Source organism: Mytilus californianus, unplaced genomic scaffold (genome assembly GCF_021869535.1).
Source record: "Mytilus californianus isolate M0D057914Y unplaced genomic scaffold, xbMytCali1.0.p SCAF_4, whole genome shotgun sequence".
Lineage (NCBI taxonomy): Eukaryota > Metazoa > Mollusca > Bivalvia > Mytilida > Mytilidae > Mytilus > Mytilus californianus.
Genome location: NW_026262690.1, coordinates 68,846,407 through 68,865,503, shown reverse-complemented (window position 1 = coordinate 68,865,503; position 19,097 = coordinate 68,846,407). Strand labels below are relative to the sequence as shown.

The window sequence follows — 19,097 nt, the reverse complement described above, 5'->3', positions numbered from 1 at the left end:
GTTGTCTCTATGTTATAGTAAGTATTAACAGACTTTCTCATTTTGTATTTTTGGGGAATTTTATAGATGAGCTTATGGTATGGCTTGGTTGTAGGCTAAACCTTAACCTGTTGATGTGTACATATTCACCTGAGATCACCCCCAGTTTTTGGTGGGGTTCGTGATGCTTAGTCTTTGGTTTTGTATGTTTTGTTATCTGTACTATTATTTGTCTGTTTTTCTTTTTATTTTTGGCCATGGCGTTGTCAGTTTGTTTTCGATCTATGAGTTTGACTGTCCCTCTGGTATCTTTCGTCCCTCTTTCCAAGTCCTTTACGTTCATGTTTGGTGGATAATTTTCGTATTGGTTATCAAATCTCCTTACAGGTACTTTTTTTATGCCTCCACTGTAGTGGTGGGGGCATTAAGTTTTACCCTTGTCCGTCCGTACGTCTACGCCCCAAAATTGGTTTCCGTTCTCTAACTTTAGTTTGCCTCAACCAAATGTTATGAAACTTATACAAAATGCTTATTACCACAAAACACCGATCAAGTTTGAATTTTGGTGGCGTCACTTTAACTGTTCTAGAGTTATGCCCCTTTACAAATGGAAAAAATTGCTGCATTTTTAGTTTCCGTTCTCTATAGTTTGCCTCAACTAAATGTTATGAAACTTATACACAATGCTTGTTACCACAAAACTCTGATCAAGTAAAAATTTGTGTAGCGTCACTTCTACGGTTCTTGAGTTATGTCCCTTTATAACGTTATATGCACGCGGGAGCATTATCTGTGTCCCATGGACACATTCCCCGTTTATTAACCGGAATGAAAAATCAGTTATTGATTTGGGGATGTATGGCGGGTGGGCGGCTGCCAAACAGTGTCAGTTCATCAACATGAAAACGCTTTGACGAAATTTTTTCAAATTTAGATATGTTGTTTCCTGTGACTAAATGAAGGTCAAGTTCAATTTTCATGATTTAGCGCTTTTTGTTGTTGAGTTGTAGCCCTTTCCCAAGAATAATTTTTGATGAAATTCTTATTAATTACTCCATTCTGTTCAAAGGGAACTAACTCATTTTTAAAAGATTTTTAAAAGACATTGTATGAATGATAAATCACATTTTGGATTTTTTTTTCTTTTCTTTGGTTAATTGTTTAAAGAATTTTGTGATAGGTTTGTTTGTTATTCTGTATAAAGTTATTTTCTGAATGCTATATACATAATTTTTGTTTGATGAAGTGATTTCCTTTAATAAGTTGATAATCTATTTTTATTAAAGTATATATTTCATTACATTACATTGTGTAGATGAAGTTGTTGACATTGATAGATAAGTTGCAGATCTATATTCGTTTGTGACAAATGAAAGAAAAAATATTTGGAACTATTAATTATATTTGATTATAATTTGAAAATAGATATACATTGTGAAACATCATATCTAATTTAAGAAAATAGTTGTTAAATCATAACTAATTTTAGAGAACTATGTGTTTATAATTTTTTCAGTTTGAGTTATTTCCGTTTGAACAGAAAATTATATGGATAAAATTAAACTGTGTTTCATTTCAACATAAATTAAATATATATAGGGTTCTTTCAAATGCTGAATCTAAACCTGTATTTAAAATAAATATTAGATTTTTGGGCCAAGCTTTCAAGTTGGTCCAAATCAGGGTCCAAAATTAAACTGTGTTTGATTTCAACATAAATTGAATATGTATGGGGTTCTTTGATATGCTGCTTCTAACAATATACTTAGATTTTGGAAATTGGACCGTAATAGGTAAATGTCCAATTTCAAATTTTTCAGTTCTTTGACCACATTCATTTTGTGTCACAAACCTATGCTGTGTCAAATATTCAATCACAATCCAAATTCAGAGCTGTTTTAAGCTTAAATGTAGTGTCCATACTTGCTCAACTGTTCAGGGTTCGACCTCTGCAAGAAATTCGGTTTGTTGTCACTCTGACAGCCTCTTGTTTACTATAATATAGGTATTTCAAAATTAAAGTTTTGTTTTTTCCATTGCTGTTTTATATTAATGAGGCTAATATTATTTTAATTTGATAACTTAAGATTTGATTTGAATTTAGGATGTAATGAAATGTAACAAGTTTATTACAAACGTAACATTATTTTGTTAAAAAATTAACTCAAAAATAAAAAAAAAAAAAACCAAACAGAATTTTTCAATCTCAGTTGTAAAGTAGTATTTTGAAAATATTGACCCAAAATCTAAAATGAATATTGGGCAATGAAAACTGTCAATCAGAGCTCTGATGCATCTTAGAGAATGTTGAGACAAAGGAATTTCTTCATATTTTGATTTCTGTTAAAACATTATAGGATATGAAGTATTGGTTACCTTGAAGTTACAACACATTCTCGGTTCTTTGTAATTGAAGCATGCTTTTTAATTATAAACATCACTTTATAACACATTCTGAGAATTAAAAATCAAATAAATTATTTAGCAGATAAACATTAACACCAAGCTCCTGATTTATTTTGATACACTTAAAGTAACAAAAGCAAATTATTTTTTTTGGCTAAGTTTTTTTAACTATGTAACTCTGGTATCTTTTTCTGAATTTATCTGTGATAGAGAATTTGGTTTGCCAAAATTATAAACAGCTGTTTTCAAGTTCAAACACACAAAAAGTGTTTTATATAAAAAAAAGATTTGAAATAGATATTGTGTTCTGTCTTTAAACATTCCCCATGGCATGTGTGTGTCTTTAACCAGATCAAGAAAATAGATTATAGATTTGTTACATAATGGAAGCATAGGGAAAACTGAATGAACATGTAAAAATGAAAAGAAATATGATTCATATTACCCCCTGGAGACATGTGGGGCCCCTGATTTTTGGAGGGATAGCTAATTGCCTGTAAAATTGACTGGATTCACAGATTTGTGTCAAACTTAGTTAATGGATGTGAGGTTATGAGAAAACCAGAGATATATTTTTGCAATTTGGTTGTGTGCAGGTTTTTGCATTTCCTGATATGAACAGATGCATATCAATAATTAAGGAAAATAATTTGTTAAAAAAACCTTGATTTTACCTAATTGTGCATTGATGTGCATTTTATGAATGGATTTATGACCCATTTCCACTTTGTTGACCTGAATTTACCATTGTTAGTGAATGGACTGTATGATTGACAGGGTTTTCTAGACATTGTCCTCACTACAGTAAAATATGGGATTATTTTATGATTAAAATTATGTGTGTGGGATCTAAATTTGAACAATTCTAATGATAATTTAGTTAATTAGAAAATGGATTTATAATAGTAGGAATATTTCATGCTCTGGTGGATACCATTGTTTGATTATACACTTTGTGCTGGATTTAAATTTTAAGACAATGTGATTTCAAAAGATTATTTGGATAAATGAAGAGAGTATGGTTGTAAAAATTCCTCTAGAAATAATGGGGACGAGGATTATAGATTTATTGGATGGTGATTTTGTCCAGTTCCTTCAAACACTTGATTGTCCAAAGGTATTTTTAACTTACAATAAACGGCATGGTAACCAATTTTTTTTTACAGTTACACTGCTGTAGCTTACAGCTTGTTTATATTTTAAGATACATTTGAAAGTTTGTATTTAATTACTGACTTGGAATTTAAACACCACATTCTTTGAGAACTATGTGAAATGTTGTTTTAGTCATGTTCATTACATTTATTATATATCTGAGTCATATTATTCTAGATTTGACCTTTTTTAATAGTATCACATACAAAATACGGTTATTAAAACATTAAAAAATGAATGACAACTTTTTTACCCCGTTTTCATCTACTGTTATTTCAGATATTAATTACTGATTTGTTTAAAGTAGATGAGATCTTGACATTTATATATATTAGTATTGAAAATAGTGTAGATTGTCTCTAAATTCATAACTCAAAACCCCAAGGGTATGAACATGTAACATTATGTTGTGGTTGTCAAGACTTTCCCCAATATTTTGATTAATGAGCAAAATATGAACAAGCTGTACATATATATTCTCATACCAGTGAGCTAACAGTATTTTGAAGTGTTGTCACATAATGATCTGCAAAAGAGGGGGATGTTGAGAAATGAGATGAATCTATTGAATCAATTATTAAGTAAAATTACAGCACATCTTCTGGATGAATGAATTATGATTTAAAACTCAAGGTCATCTTTAAATTATTTCCCTTTTTTTTTCCAATTAATCAATTTTCAACATTTTTATGAAATCATGAAACAATTAGATTTTATGCTTATTCCTTAATGTACAACTTGGTAATGTACATAATGTACATAAGGTAAAACAAAAATATACTTTAAAGGGTCATTAGCTACGAGATATAAAAAAAATAAAATAAGATTTTTTTTTGTTCAATCAATAATGAAAGTGAAATAGTGAAATAATAATTCTCTTATAACAACCAGTTTGGTTCAGTTTTGTCAAAATAAGCAAAGAAACATCGCTAATGAATTATTCACTTGCAAGTGAATAATTTGACCTCATTGAATCCGTATTCATGTGAACTTTAATTGATTCCTATAGCTATAGATGGGTTATGCATGACTAGGCATGTTCAGTTATTAAATGGAAAAGAATGTAACATTGGAAGTGAAACAAGGGTAAACCATTTGGTTGACTGATTCAATCTAGAAAAACTCATTCTTATACAGGTAAAAAAGATTATTAACATATTTTTTTAACCTATAATATGAAATCAAACAGACCTAGAAAAATCCAACATGAACTTGACAGCTAATGCCCCTTTAATGAAATTAAATAACCCTTTGTTTGATATTTGAAGGACTGGTCAGTTGTTGAGACAGATAATAAATGCTTGTCCAGTCTGTGTACAGTAATAAATTAACCTTGGCTGTAAACACTATTTAGTATACATCAATGGTCAAGTATTGAGGGGCTCAGCAAGGGAGAAACACTGCAAAATGTTGATCATTGAAAGCTTGAATGGAATATTCATTTCATTAATCTGATTAGATATACCTCAGTACATGTACAAGGTATGATCAAACTCAAAATTGTATTGCAGAAAAAAGTTTTCCCTTGTTCTTTTAATCTGCTGTTCTTTGGTAGGTCTGGATCTAATTTTATCCAGCTGTGCATGTTATGATTGCCTAACTTTACAAAACTAGGTGTTGAATTTGATAAGATTAAATTAATCCCCCAAGAGATAAACAGATCAAGATTGTATATAATCAGAGATTACAATTTCATTTAATCCTGTTGAGAAGAGAAAATAAATATGCAAACATAGAATTTAGATAGTTTGAAGTCTTACACAACTGTTTTAAGGTAATGAAGCATGTCTACTGCTTTTGTTTAAAGATAGAGTTCTGCAGTAGACATTGTAGTTACTTCTAGTACATTTTGAACATGCATTAGCATATTCATTTTTAAAGGTATCTTTAAATTCATTATGCTATTGTAGTTTTTATTACAAGCACATAGAAAGGGAATATCAACATCAAAAACACATGCACTTTGTACAATAGGGATATTTGCTGCCATAAACCTGGTTTAACACTGCATTTCAAACGGAAAATTCCTAAACTTTGTCTGGAATATAGCAGTCATATGTAATTGTGTCTATCTGTTAGTGTGTAAGTGTGTTCCTTCTGTTTTGCACTTTTTTTCTTCTGTATAATACCATAGAGTTTAGAAGATTCATTGTTTCTAATTTTTTAAACTTTGTCAGCTCTGCTCAATATCATGCATGACCATACATCCATAAAACCCAATATTTTTTACTTAAATTTAGCATACATATAATTATTTATTTTTATCTTTTCAGCTTCTGTCAGAAATTTCAGAACTTGAAGAAAGAGGTAATGAGGACATCCTCGAAGATACAAACAAAAACATCACAAACAGAAAGGCTGTAAACAGTCCACCTTGTAGTACTCCGTCATCTATCAACAGCAGAAGTCCTTGTTTACAGAGATCGTCGTTCTCACATAGATCACACAGCCTTCCAACTACTGCTCTGTCCCATCCTGGAAGTAGAATTCTGTATCGTAATGGCTCATTCATTATTGAACCTGATTTTCCAGAGGAAATTGATGAAGATAACGAAACACATAGTCTTGACATTGAAAATGGAAATGTGAATAATAGTAACACAATGGGAAGGGATTTGATACAAGACCGGACTAACTATTCTAAGTGCAAGCGGTCACAGTCAGAAGCAGATTTGTGTGACGTTGATGACAATTTGTTTTTACAGAATGACGGAAATTTAACTGTAATTGAAAACGAAAATGCTGACATCCCCTTACATGGTGCACAAACAGAACATGTGGATGATTCTTATACTCAGCATTCTCCTATAGAGCAAAATGAATTAGTAGATACAGGAGTTGATAACAAGAGAAAAACTAGGTTAAAAAAGAAGTCTCGATTAGCTGCTCGAAGAAGTAGAAGTTTTAAGGATTTTTCTGAAACAGAAAAACCTATTGTTGCTTTACGCAGGAACTTAAGTTTTGTTGAGGCAATAAAGTATAAAGAAAATTTAAATATTCAAAATAGGAATGGTAGCCTTCAGAGTCTCAATTCAACTACCAGTGTTGAAGAATCTCCTCGCCATGACAGAAAAATGTCTTTAGATGATACCAGAAGCAAAAGTCAGGGGTTCTTACAGAAGGTGTTTGCTCGACGAAAAGGAAGTCTCGATCAGGGAGGAAAGAAAAAGTCCTCAGAATCAAAGGAGTCAATATTATGGAAAATGTCTTTAAAAACATTATTTGGTGCCAAGAAAACCAAAGAACAATCTGTTGAAAAGGTGCTTTGTGAAGAACCACCAACTCCACCTATTGCTGCCTTTCAAAGTGACAATGATATTCATATAATGGATTCTGCCCCGGGATCACCCTATTCTAGTCTAAGATTTAAAAGGCGTCATACATCTGCTGAAATTTACGATCAAAGTGGTACCTCTTCTTCCAGGAGCTCATTAGATATTGTAAACCATCGATCTCGTTCTGGTCGTTTTGATGATCAACTAAGCGTAAAATCTTTCAATTCAAGTAATCTGTCTATATCAGAACAACCATTACGGCCAAAAAGTCCTAAACCAAACGTGACAATTGTTCGTAGAAATTCAAATATAAGCTTACCAAGTTCACCCACTAATGAAGTGATGTTTGATATGGGTGGAAAACTTTTAGAATCTGTTCACAGAAAATATGACAGTATCGATGCGACAAAGATAATAAACGGCAATAACTCAAATCACTATGCATCTGCTGATGTCCCTACTCACAGACCCAACAAACTGTCTGCTATTGACTTAGAAAAGCTTGCTTCACTTGTCCAGAATGACATGACATCCAGTAACAGTAATGACAGTGGTATACAGCATGATGTCAGTGTACACTCCAGTAACGAATCTTTGAAGGTAAATTTATTATTTAAATATCAAACAAATATAAAACTCTACTTAGGGAATATGTGAATGGTGAGGTCGTACTAAAAAATTATCAGTTTCTCAGGTCGAAGTTAAAAAAAGATCAATGAGTCTGGGAGGCTTCTTCACCAAAAAAGATTGCATCTTGTTTGCACATTTATCGTTATCATTATACTGCTTAATCACATAGGACATTAAATTATAAGCACTTTAAACTGTTTACAGATCTGCTTTTAACTGTTCCTGAACTGTGAATGCATTAATTCTTAGTATCCAAACTTCAAATCTTTTAAATGAAGTTTTAATCATAAATCTCATTGTTTAAAAACAAATGTCATCAAATGTTATATATCAGAGAATATGCCTCATGCTTTGAAAGTGTTTATCAATTATGAATTGTAATTAATCTGATTAGGTACCAGTTACATGTAAATATAGCACATATAAGGAAGTAAATGCGAAAAAAATCTCCAGTGATATTTTTATGATTCATTTGTATGAATTTTGATATACAAAATGTACATGTAAACATTTGAAATGTTCTTATAATGCGATATGTCAAATGAGATTTTATTGCAGTGACATAATTTTTTTTACAATTTTTACTGAAACATATTACATGTTAAACATTAGTTGCAATGTCAGACATCATTATTTCTTCATGGTGATCAAAGAATGTAGGACATATATCTGATGATATGTACAATTCTGAGGTAAGTCCTGTATATTGGAATGACTTAAGTGCTCTCAGCAGGATATATAAATAGACAAAATGCAGGTAGGTCTTTCAAAATGGAGAAGGAGTTTTGACAGGAAGTGAGAAAACGTGAGGCAAGTGAGAGTTGTGTGGAAGATTGAAGCTAAAGCAACGAATATTTGGACAAATGTAGATGGAGTTCAGTAATTAAAAGTTGAGTTCAATGATGATTAAGAGTTATGTGGAAGTTTGAAGTTGAAGCAGCGAACATTTGGAAGAATGTGGAAGGAGTTCAGTAATTGAAGAAAGTTGAGTTCAAGGAAGTGAAATATATGGAACAAACGCATGTTATTTATTTCCAGTGAAAGTTTGAGCAGCATTTTTGGTCTTTGTGTCCCTCTTTGCTTGAAAATTATAGTGTTATCTTTTTGAAATCTAATTTATAGTGTCATTCTAAACAAAAATACTGGTAGCCACCTTTCTAGTATTATCTTCCTTTTTTGTAATAAATATTCTTTCTATTTTATCTTTCCTATGAAAGTATAAATGTTATGAGAGTAACAAGCAGTGACTTTCACCAACTGGTATAATCTTACAACAAAATCTTTTAACGTTTTAAATGTTTTCATTTCATTATCTGTTGTAATAGCCTATGAGCATGCTGAATGCAATGTAAAGAAAGAAAAAAATGTATTCAACAATTTTTAGAAGACTAAAGGCCATCTAAAGTTTATATAAATCATTTTGATGGTCAGTGTATGATTTTGGAATGTATTTTATCTGATATGACACATGGGTTTTCAGAATCACTGTTTGATTTTGGAATGTATTTTATCTAGGATGATATATAGGTTTTGTTTCATATTTTGATGGAGGACATCAATGCTTGACCTCAATCAAGGTGATCATCATGGATAATGATTTGTTTATGTTAAGTTGATGTTGCTATCAGTAGATATTTGATGGTCAAGCCAGGGGGTTATAACTTCAAAGCTTACATGGATAACACCTGTAAAATATCATTGATACATATAATGCTTCATTAACTGTGCAATTTATGCCAGAACCATAAATCTGCATGGACATATGATATAAGTATAAGATACACCCATGATGGGTATCAGAATATTTGTTAATACATTAACAGGGGGAACAATGGCCTCAGCAACTCTGAAATAAAGATTGTCAGCTGTCAGAACAATTTTACACTAATTCGTAAACTGCATCTTGAGTAGAGAAAGAGGACACATTGAATTCACAAATTCCTAGAAAGACTTTTCTTCATTATACATAAAATAGAGTATGATATTACAGGATTTTCCGGTTCTAAAAATGTCAGCCACTCCATATTACATACCAAATATATTATGTTAGTAAAGTGTATGCCGCCTGTTAAACAGATTATATATACATTTGAGAACTTATTTACCAAACTTCAACTCCATTTATACTTGTGATTAATATAACAACACTTGTAATGTACATGTTGTATGCCAAAAATTACAAAATATGTATAATTTTACTATTTTAGATATATTCAAAAATACCTCACAAAGGGAGATGACCCTAGCACACAGTTATTTTTATAATTAGGAAATTAGGAAATTAGAGAATTTCTGTGTATTTTCCACAAAGGCCTTTAAAACTTTGATGTATTATTGGTAGTTAAATAAGATCTGGTTCTTCATAATGTTTATACTTTAGAATGTGATACTTATTTATTTTCTTTTTTTGTGGAACATCTGCAAAGGAAGAGTACAGAATTAGTCATACATGATACAGATCATAAAATTTTCTCTGATGCTCCAAATGATTAATTTTCATCTATAGTTTTATGTGTACAATCATTACAGTTCTCTACAGGGTAATACTTGAGTTTTTTAGATTTATTTTCACAGTTGCTTTGGAAAGGATGGGTAATTGTTTTGCATCAGGTCACACCAATGTTTCAAGATGGAGAATATATTGGATTTTTAGAATAATTTACCCTAATTTTCTGCAAAAATGAAACAAACCGGAAACAAAAACTAATCAAACTGCATCAAATCTATAAAAAAGTAATTATAAGCAAAGTTGTTGGTTCTTTTCAGTTCTCATACTGTACTTTCAAAGTTTTTGTTCTTCAATTTTTGTCTCGCCATGACAGAGTCAAAAAGTGAGACATAGGTATGCTGTTTCCGGCGGCGACAGCGTCAACAATGTATTAGTTTGTGATTAGGTCTAGTTTATAGTGAACCACAATTAGTAGGTCAATGATATTTGGTATACAGTTGTATTAGCATTGGCACATCTCATTTCCATGGAGATTATTTGGCCTTGCCCCCTCAGTCATGGTCTATTGACTTTGAAACTTTTGCTTAGTTTACATGTATTAGTTTGTGATTAGATCAGTTTAAAACAAGGAATTATTTGAATCTGGAATAATTTTGAATTCTGGAAAATTGATGAGAAATATATGATGAAAACTAACCCAACTAAATAGGGTTAGCCATGCGCACATGGCTAAGGTGGGTTAGTTAGTTCATACTGAAATGATAGTGAAAGTAAAATTAACCTTAGCCATGCACGCATGGCTAACCCTATTTAGTTGGGTTAGTTTTCATCATACATTTCTAATCAATTTTCCAGAATTCAAAATTATTCCAGATTCAAATAATTCCTTGTTTTAAGATGAACTGCTAATGTTAAGTGATATTTGGTTTGCAAATTTATTGGCGTTTGCAAGTATCGTTTCCATGGAGATTATATAGCCCACCCCTCATCATGGTTCATTGACTTTGAAACTTTTACATAGTTTGCAAGTTAATGTTTGTGTTTAGGTTTGTTTAAAGGGAATGACTTATAAAAAGTAAATGGGTATTTGGTATGCAGTTGTATTAGCATTGGCACATCTCATTTCCATGGAGATTATTTAGCCATGTACCTTCAGTCATGGTTCATTGACTTTGAATATTTGCGTAACTTAAAGTATTGCTATTTTAATTTCAACGTTTGCATTATCAATATTACAAAAAGGCGAGACATATCTCTGTGATGACAGTTTATTTATTTTTTATAATGCATTTTCAAATTTACCTTTAAATGTAAAAGCATATCTTTCTTTTAACTTTTCTTCAAAATTTCTTGTAATTGTTATTAAGATTAACTAAAATGTAAAAGCAAATTCTTCATTTAACTCTTTCTTCAAAATTTCTTTTATTTCTTATGAAAATTGACAAAAATGTAATAGCCTATCCTTCCTTGTCAGATCTATTTCTTGGAAGGAGAATAAGAACTAACAAATGAATGTATTTAGCCTACTTCAAATGTAGAACATGTGTAGATCAATATCAGATTCTTTTTCTCTACTAGAGTAAAACATATTTCGTAATTTATCTTGCCTGTAAAACAGTGAAAAAGTCTTAGATTATCTGACAATGTGTATCTTGAAATTTTTCATCAGAAGATAATTATCTAAAGTCATGAAAGAAGAGCAGTACCTGATAAATGCATTAGTTGTAGATACATGTTTATATTCAGTTGGATAAATTGAAAATGAAAATGGGAGATAACTTTAAAATTTAAATTTATTTGCAGTTAAAACTTAAATTAATTTACATAAACTCCACCAAATAACTGCACCAATTTTGACATGATGAAAGTAGTGCTGTAATAATCCACAGCTGTTAGTCATTTGCATGAAATCAGTTTGTTAAGCTATCCAAATTTGTTCACAAGGCTCCACTGTATATGAGATCAAATACAAACAAAATGACTGCTTACAGACCATTATTTTTTGTAGCAATGTCTACCCTTCTACCTCATTTGGTCTCTGGTGGAGAGTTGTCTCATTGGCAATCATACCACATCTAATTTTTATATTAAGGTTGGTTTTGAAGTAAATGTCACCTTTTTGATGGGAATTTTGGAAATTGTAACTTTTTCCAAGTTTGTGTATATTTATTTTTAAGTACTCAATGTAAAATATGAAAATTTGTATGATATTAATTGGATTTTTTTAAAACAGGTCCATTTGGTGGAGAGTTACAATTAAATATGTAAAAAAGAAAAAAATAATGAACAAATATGAAACAAAGTATACATTCTAAGAAAAACAATGATGGCTTAATCATTTGGTCATGATCATACACCTTGCCTTGAAGATACTCATTACTTTCCTAAACTATTTGATGTTATTGTTAACATGTTCACATTTTAACCTTTAAAACATGCATCCTTTTTCAGTTTAAAGTGTTGTTTTTCTCGTTATAGTGTGAATTTTGTCACTTGAGGTTTCTCTGCACCTCCTCCTTACATATTGCCTCCAAAACTTTTCTTTTGGATTGATAAAACCTCCTTGGATTAAAAAAAGGACTAATAGTCATAAAAGTGATAATCAGAATATAATTATGATACATTTGTACTGATATAGGGATATATATCCTTAAGAAATATTAGTCAGACGACTTAAGAAATTTGGTTAAGAATCAGTTTGGTGAAAACGTTTTTGATATGATTATTTAGATTGACATAAGTTACCAGAATTCTCTGTGGAAATGGTGAAATTTTAGGAATATATTGATATTTTGTTTCATGTGAACGTATAATGTTGAATGTTAGAGCATTGACAGTTGTGATGGATTTCCTTGTGATTCTTGAAAACTCGTAGGTGTCCTTGAGTTTGATCAGGATTTGCCATTCCGGTTACTTGTACGGTTAAAAAATATACTTCCTCATATGATGAACAACTCTGTTAGAAGAGTTTATTTTTAATCAATGGAAAGGATGCAAAGTTATAAAAAAAGGAATACATGGAAATATTTAAGTTACACATTTTTTGGGTGTGAAAACTGCAATTATCCATGGAACTAAATAAATATTAAATAGTGTTTCTGGAAGAAAATCTTTTTGATTTGTATCAAATTACACTTATTGATAAATGCAGCTATTTTGTTTTTAAAGGAAATAACATATATTTTGATTCATTTCCTATTCCATTTCATTGAAGTCAGAATTGCTGCAATTTGCATGGTAAAAATTGAGAATCCAATTTTTAAATGTTACCATTGATGTGATTATAAGTTCCAAATATAATGACTGTTCAAATGTTCTGGAATTGTTTAAAGAAAATTCACAAGGCAGATAGTTACAGTTGCAAATGTGTACCATCAAAATTGAGTCCACTGGGGATTACACAGATTAATAAATTTTGTGACTGTGGACTTGCGGACATAGCTCGGGCAAGTCCTGTGATTCATAAAATAAGGACAATCCCAGTTCTTGATATTGACAATTGTTCAGATTCATCAGATGATGAGGTAAGTCATACCAGAAAATAGTCAGATTTTGGATTTTTACCATGGTTCAAGGCTTGTGTAGTGAACTATCAGGTATGTTCAAGGGAAATAAGCAACTTTTTTTCACACAAAATACTAATGATTTAAAGTGATCACTAGTTATACTGAAATGTTTTTATTACTTGAAATATGTAGTGGAAAGGGCCACTGATGTGAATTTTTTTTCTTTTTGCATTTGTTGGTGGGGGTAATTGGAAGGATTGTGTATGAAGAAACCAGTATGTCAAGCCATGTCTAGCTTAGAACTTTAAATACATTTAAGGATAAAGAGGATACTTGATATCATGGTTTATCACCAACAGAGTGTGTGTCACAAAGTTTGCATTTTTTTTTCGGTATCATCAAATTCAGAAACTTCTTTAAACTTTACATACCACATAAAGAAGTTTCTGAATTTGATGATACAGAAAAAAAAATGCAAAACTATTTATAAATAATAATACTTTACAATAGCAGGAAGAAAACATGTACAGCTCAAGTTCTATCAGATTGTCAGGTCAAAGCCTGAACTAGGGTAATTATAAATGAATTCTGGTGAAAACAGGTCAAGTTTTGAGTTGTTTTTGTAGGAAAAGTAGGATGCTATAGTACAGTAATGTCATATGCAGCGATGCCTATATTATGATAACCTTATCATGAGATTTCAATTCAAAACAAAGTTTTTTTCCTGCTATTGTAAAGTATTATTATTTATAAATAGTTTCTTTATTATATAAAGTTGAGCACAAAAGGCATTAAAGACAAGCAACCAGCATGTAGAAAAAAGATTCATGCCAAGGATCCTATTGCTGTTAGATTTTTATTAATTTGCCAACAACTATTTCCTCTCCTGGTATGTTTTGATGCTGTGATTTTCTCTGGAGAACTAATTAGTTTAATAAGTGTTATTGTGTTTTGGTATCTTGCAGAAAATTGATGAGGTTTGGCAGAGGATCTAGCAGTTGTAGGTTAATTATCACTAACAACCTTAATCGTCTGCAGAATGTTAAGTAAATTTTCATTTGTTGTTCAGCTCTGGTGGTGACTGGAATTTCCTTTCTTTTTGGGCAGCATATCAAATAGATAACTTTTTGACCATAAATTTAAAACAAGTTTAAACCATTGATTGCTTTCATAGCTCTGTAGGAGCTTTTTTTTTCTAAAATTTGGTCTTATTTTTCATTTCTGTTTGTTTTTCATATTTCAAATTCTTTCTCAAAAAAAAATTTCCCTAGACCAGTTGTTTCTTTTTTGTTAATGCAAATGTGGTTTGCTCTTTTCAGTTCTTTTTTGTACGAATATTAGTTTTGACTTTAGGATGTTTTGCCTTTCTTTTTTTTTTTTGGTCGTTCCAACTCATGAAAATGGTTTACCCTGTCTGATGACTTCCCACAATTTTTATGCTCATTGGAAAAGTATGTCAGTCTGTCTACTACATCATCATGTGACAATCATTAAAACAAACGATTCTGACTCTTTTCTTGTGAGATTTGACACTCTTCCACTCTGAACATTTAATTTCAAATATTCAAAAACAGCAGTCAAGCTTAACTGTTTTAAACATTTAACTGTCTTGAGTGGAGTAATACTGCATCTTGAATCACATCACACAAGATGCAGGAGTAAAAGGAGTAGGTTCAGTAAGACCCCTTTTTGGCCCCAAAATATAGCAGTTTTACAAAATTGTTAAAATGTAAACTTTTAGCTATTCATTGGAAAGTAGAATACTTCTGTTACATACATATGGGCTGTTTTTGATGATATAATGCATATTTATCGGGTACTAGCATCATTAAGTCATGCTAAATTACTAAAATCTTCATAATTTTAGCATTTGAGTTAATTTTTAGACGGTTTCCGTCTTAAGTGGACGTGGCCACATTTGTGTTCATTCTTAATATTTAAATTTAAGTTGTATTTGATGATAATACATAACATATATAAAGGTTGAGGATGAACACGGATGCAGCCACGTTCATTTTTGACAAAAACTATCACAAAAGTGACATATTATGGCATATTTGATAGATTTATAACATTTAAGCTTGAATAAGAGCGTTTTAATGACTAAATCAGTTCAAATCTTTCACATAAATAAATTGATTCTACTAAAGTAGACACTTAAGTGTTTAAAAAGTGTCCAAAATCTTTCATCAGATGAACCTGAAATTTGGGGCCAAAATCGGCCCTTACCGGACCTACTCCTTTATGTTTGTACAACATACTGTATATGTACGAGATTATTTTCAAATGTTCTGGTCTTGTAAAAGTCCTTAATTTTTTATTCATTATACATTAAAAATCTTTTTATCATTCTAAATCACCACAACAGTTTACTCTGAAAATATACTTGTTGTTTTTTTTTGGTCAGCAACTATAACAGACATTTTTTGGGGAAAATGTCATTTATTATTCAAACCAAATGCAGCGTGTATTCCTGTCAATTCTGAAAATAGATCAAATGTGTAGTCTAACAGTCAGGCAGTCCTTGTGCAATCCAGTGGCAGGCTAGATGTATGTTGATTACATATTATTTCTCCTTTTATTTCAGGCAAATACAGACAGTTCAAATGTAACAAGGAGAAGAAAGTCTCCATCACCAAGACCAGAAAGACCAAAATCAGAAATCAGTGTAAGATGGGCCGACCTTGTAGAGACTACCGACATATCTCCCGTCAAACGGAGGGAGAGTGGAGAAAATCGACCAAGACCAAAGTCAGATTTAGGTAAGGATTTTAGCATGTTTGATTGAGAATGTTGGTGACTGGGACACACAACGGCATGAGAAACTTTTCACAGAGAATGTTGCAAGTGTCTTGTATAAAAAATTTGTCTCTATGGGAATTTTGTTTGCAAACAGCTCACAATAGTGTTATTTGATTATTGCTGAATTGACACTTTTTTTTTACTTACTTGTAATGAAATGGTTATTTGTATTTAACTTTGATTGACACTATAGACTTGAACTATGTTTTGATACAAAAGGACATCAAAATTCTTCTGTTGAATTCTGTTGCTGCAATACATCAAATCAGAAACACACAAACCATTCAAAATTCTTCAGATCAGCGAAACTACTATTCATAGTAATGAAGATTTAACACTTTTTTTTTTGGGGGGGGGGGGGGGTGATTTTTTTCACATTGTATATGAAATAAAAGTGTTCAGTTAGCTTGTCTAATTGAAAGTTTAATCGGATATTAGTTAATTTGTGCCCATATATTTTCCCCAAAAAGAACCATGAAGAAACTAGAGAAAAAAAGGGTTAGAATTTAAATTTCCAGTATTAGATCAGCTGACTATACATTTACTGTCACATATGACCTTTTTTGTAAATAAAAAGTGAGATAAATGTTTACACAATTTACTGATTTCTTTCAGAGGATAATTTACAACTTTTTGATGAAATGTATGAGGATATCTTTGACGACTTTGGTTATTTTACAGGTATCACAAAATTATTGTGGCATGGATTTTTTTTATAGTTGCCTCCCTTTGTATTTGTATACACAATTTTGCTTCTTTCCATTATATTGATGTTGTAAATCATATATATTTTACTTATTTGGTCTTGGAATAACTGTTTTTTATTGAAAATATTATTATTTTTTTTTTATCTTGAACATTGTGAGAAATAATAGTAGGTATTTATCTACAAGGTCAATACATACATGTGTACATCTAGCAGGAGTCATAAATCTTGATGATATTTAGAGGGCTTGTTTTGAAAAGTGCAAATTTGCAGCTGAAAAGTGACAGCTAACGTGCTGCTTTTATATAGAATTGGTTTTAACCTAATTTGCTAATTTTCAGAATTGGTTCATGCATTTGTTGTTGTAAAAAACTTCAACATATGACAATAAATTCAATAATACAAGATTAATTAAGGGCTGTTCAAGAATTAAACGCAAAAGGGAATAGGAGGCACTATGTTTAGACCCCAACAAACCACTCATAATATAAAATGTTCATCTAACTAATAATTCTTACAAAATTCTATATATTAGTACTTTTCTCAAATTTATTAAAACATCACATTGGTTTTTGAATTTACAAAAAATTTGAATCTAAAATATTTTTTGAAGGATTATCCCTACTGTAATTATGAATGAGAGTTTTTATTATTGCGAACCTGATAATGTGGCATTTTTTCGCATTGTTAAAAACAAAGCAATAGTTCCAGAATTTACTGTTTACATTGTACAAAGTTTAGAACTTGGGATATTCTGAGAACCCATCACTGGAACTGGAAAAGTATGGCAAATGGAGTGGTGAAATAAAATCATTTGGCATCATATTCAGTCAAAATCATGATTTGGGCTGGTAGTTCTATTCATTGAAAACACAGTTTGAGAGGAAGAAAACTTATAGTTTCAATCTAATACTTCATCTCCTTATGACACTCATTAAATTCAAGTTTAGACTCAAACATAAAAAAAAACATGTAACTTTAGATAGCCTGAGAGTTGTTACACAAATCAATTGAAATTGAATTTATTTAAAACATAACTTGGTTCTAAATCTGAGTAAAGTGTATCCACTTTATTTTTATTTAATTTATTTTACATTAACCTCTTAACCAAAATATTATATATATGCATGCAAACATGCTTTTATACATAAAAACATCTATATTAACGTATTTATTAGTATAAAGATTTCTTTAATGAATTGATACATTTGTTTTTACTTTCATAATACCAAATTATGATTACATTGGGATGAGGGAAAGGGGGAGGGGGTCCGTGGTAGTCGAGTGGTCTAAGTTGTTCAATCAACTTCATCTACATTGGTCACTTGCCAGTCAACACTGAGGTAGTGAGTTAGTGCCCCTGTTGTGGCAGGTGCGTTCAACTATCATCTTTGACTAGGAATTCCAGTTTTCCTGCTGTAGGTCATGGTTTTTTCTGTGTCCCCTTGCTTTCCCCACCTATAAAAACTGGCTGCCACTATATAGCCAAGTGTGCTGAAATCAAATCAAAATGTGTATCGAAACTTGCAGATGTCATTAATAGGACCTATAATATCATTTTAAACACTCTATTCCCATTTTTTTAGGTGAATTATAATCTAATTTTGTTGTAAATGTTATTGTCAAGGGTAAAAGTGCATTCATGCTCCCAAAAGAATTTGAGGCTAAATCGGCTTTGGAACTGTAAGAATATTCAGCTTTGTATTTGATATATTCTTTAAATCTTTTCTTGGCTTAAAATTGATAAATTTGATCACGTTAGATTTTTATTGAAATAATGCATAGCCTTATACTTTGTATCAGACAAAGGTGATTTAGTTACTTTATTCAGATTTTGAAATTTCAGTACAAAATAATTTGATAACTTAAATAAAAATATTAATATTATGACAATTTATTACATAAAGACCTGACTTATCATTTTGATTGTAGTATTTAGATGTAATAAACATAGGAAATTAATCAAACCTTGCCAAAAAAAAAACACAAGTCATTTTGATAGATATATCTATATACATGTATGAAAAAGGATAACAAAATGTCGGTAGATGATTTTTTTGGATTTCTGTATGAAGAAGGTGTAGAACTTTTCATATTTTAATCTGAAGCATTGTTCATAATTAACAATGTTTTCATTGATTTGATTCTTAGATTTTTAAGGAATGAAGGAAAAGATAAAACTATGAAAT

The 19,097-nt window shown here is 30.8% G+C and overlaps 1 protein-coding gene across 5 annotated transcripts in view; it reads left to right on the top strand.

The window, feature by feature from the left end:
• The window catches only part of LOC127698633 (rho guanine nucleotide exchange factor 4-like), a 91,671-nt gene that overhangs the window by 43,824 nt on the left and 28,750 nt on the right, over positions 1-19,097 (top strand). For 2 of the 5 annotated variants that reach the window (XM_052202187.1, XM_052202190.1), the window contains exons 2-4: positions 5,814-7,415; positions 15,988-16,162; positions 16,818-16,883. In XM_052202187.1, the coding sequence (XP_052058147.1) occupies positions 5,814-7,415; positions 15,988-16,162; positions 16,818-16,883 (1,843 nt within the window). Of the gene's footprint in view, positions 1-3,344; positions 3,503-5,813; positions 7,416-8,012; positions 8,138-15,987; positions 16,163-16,817; positions 16,884-19,097 lie in introns of those variants that run through there. The other 3 variants (XM_052202189.1, XM_052202191.1, XM_052202188.1) reach the window with 3 other exon arrangements.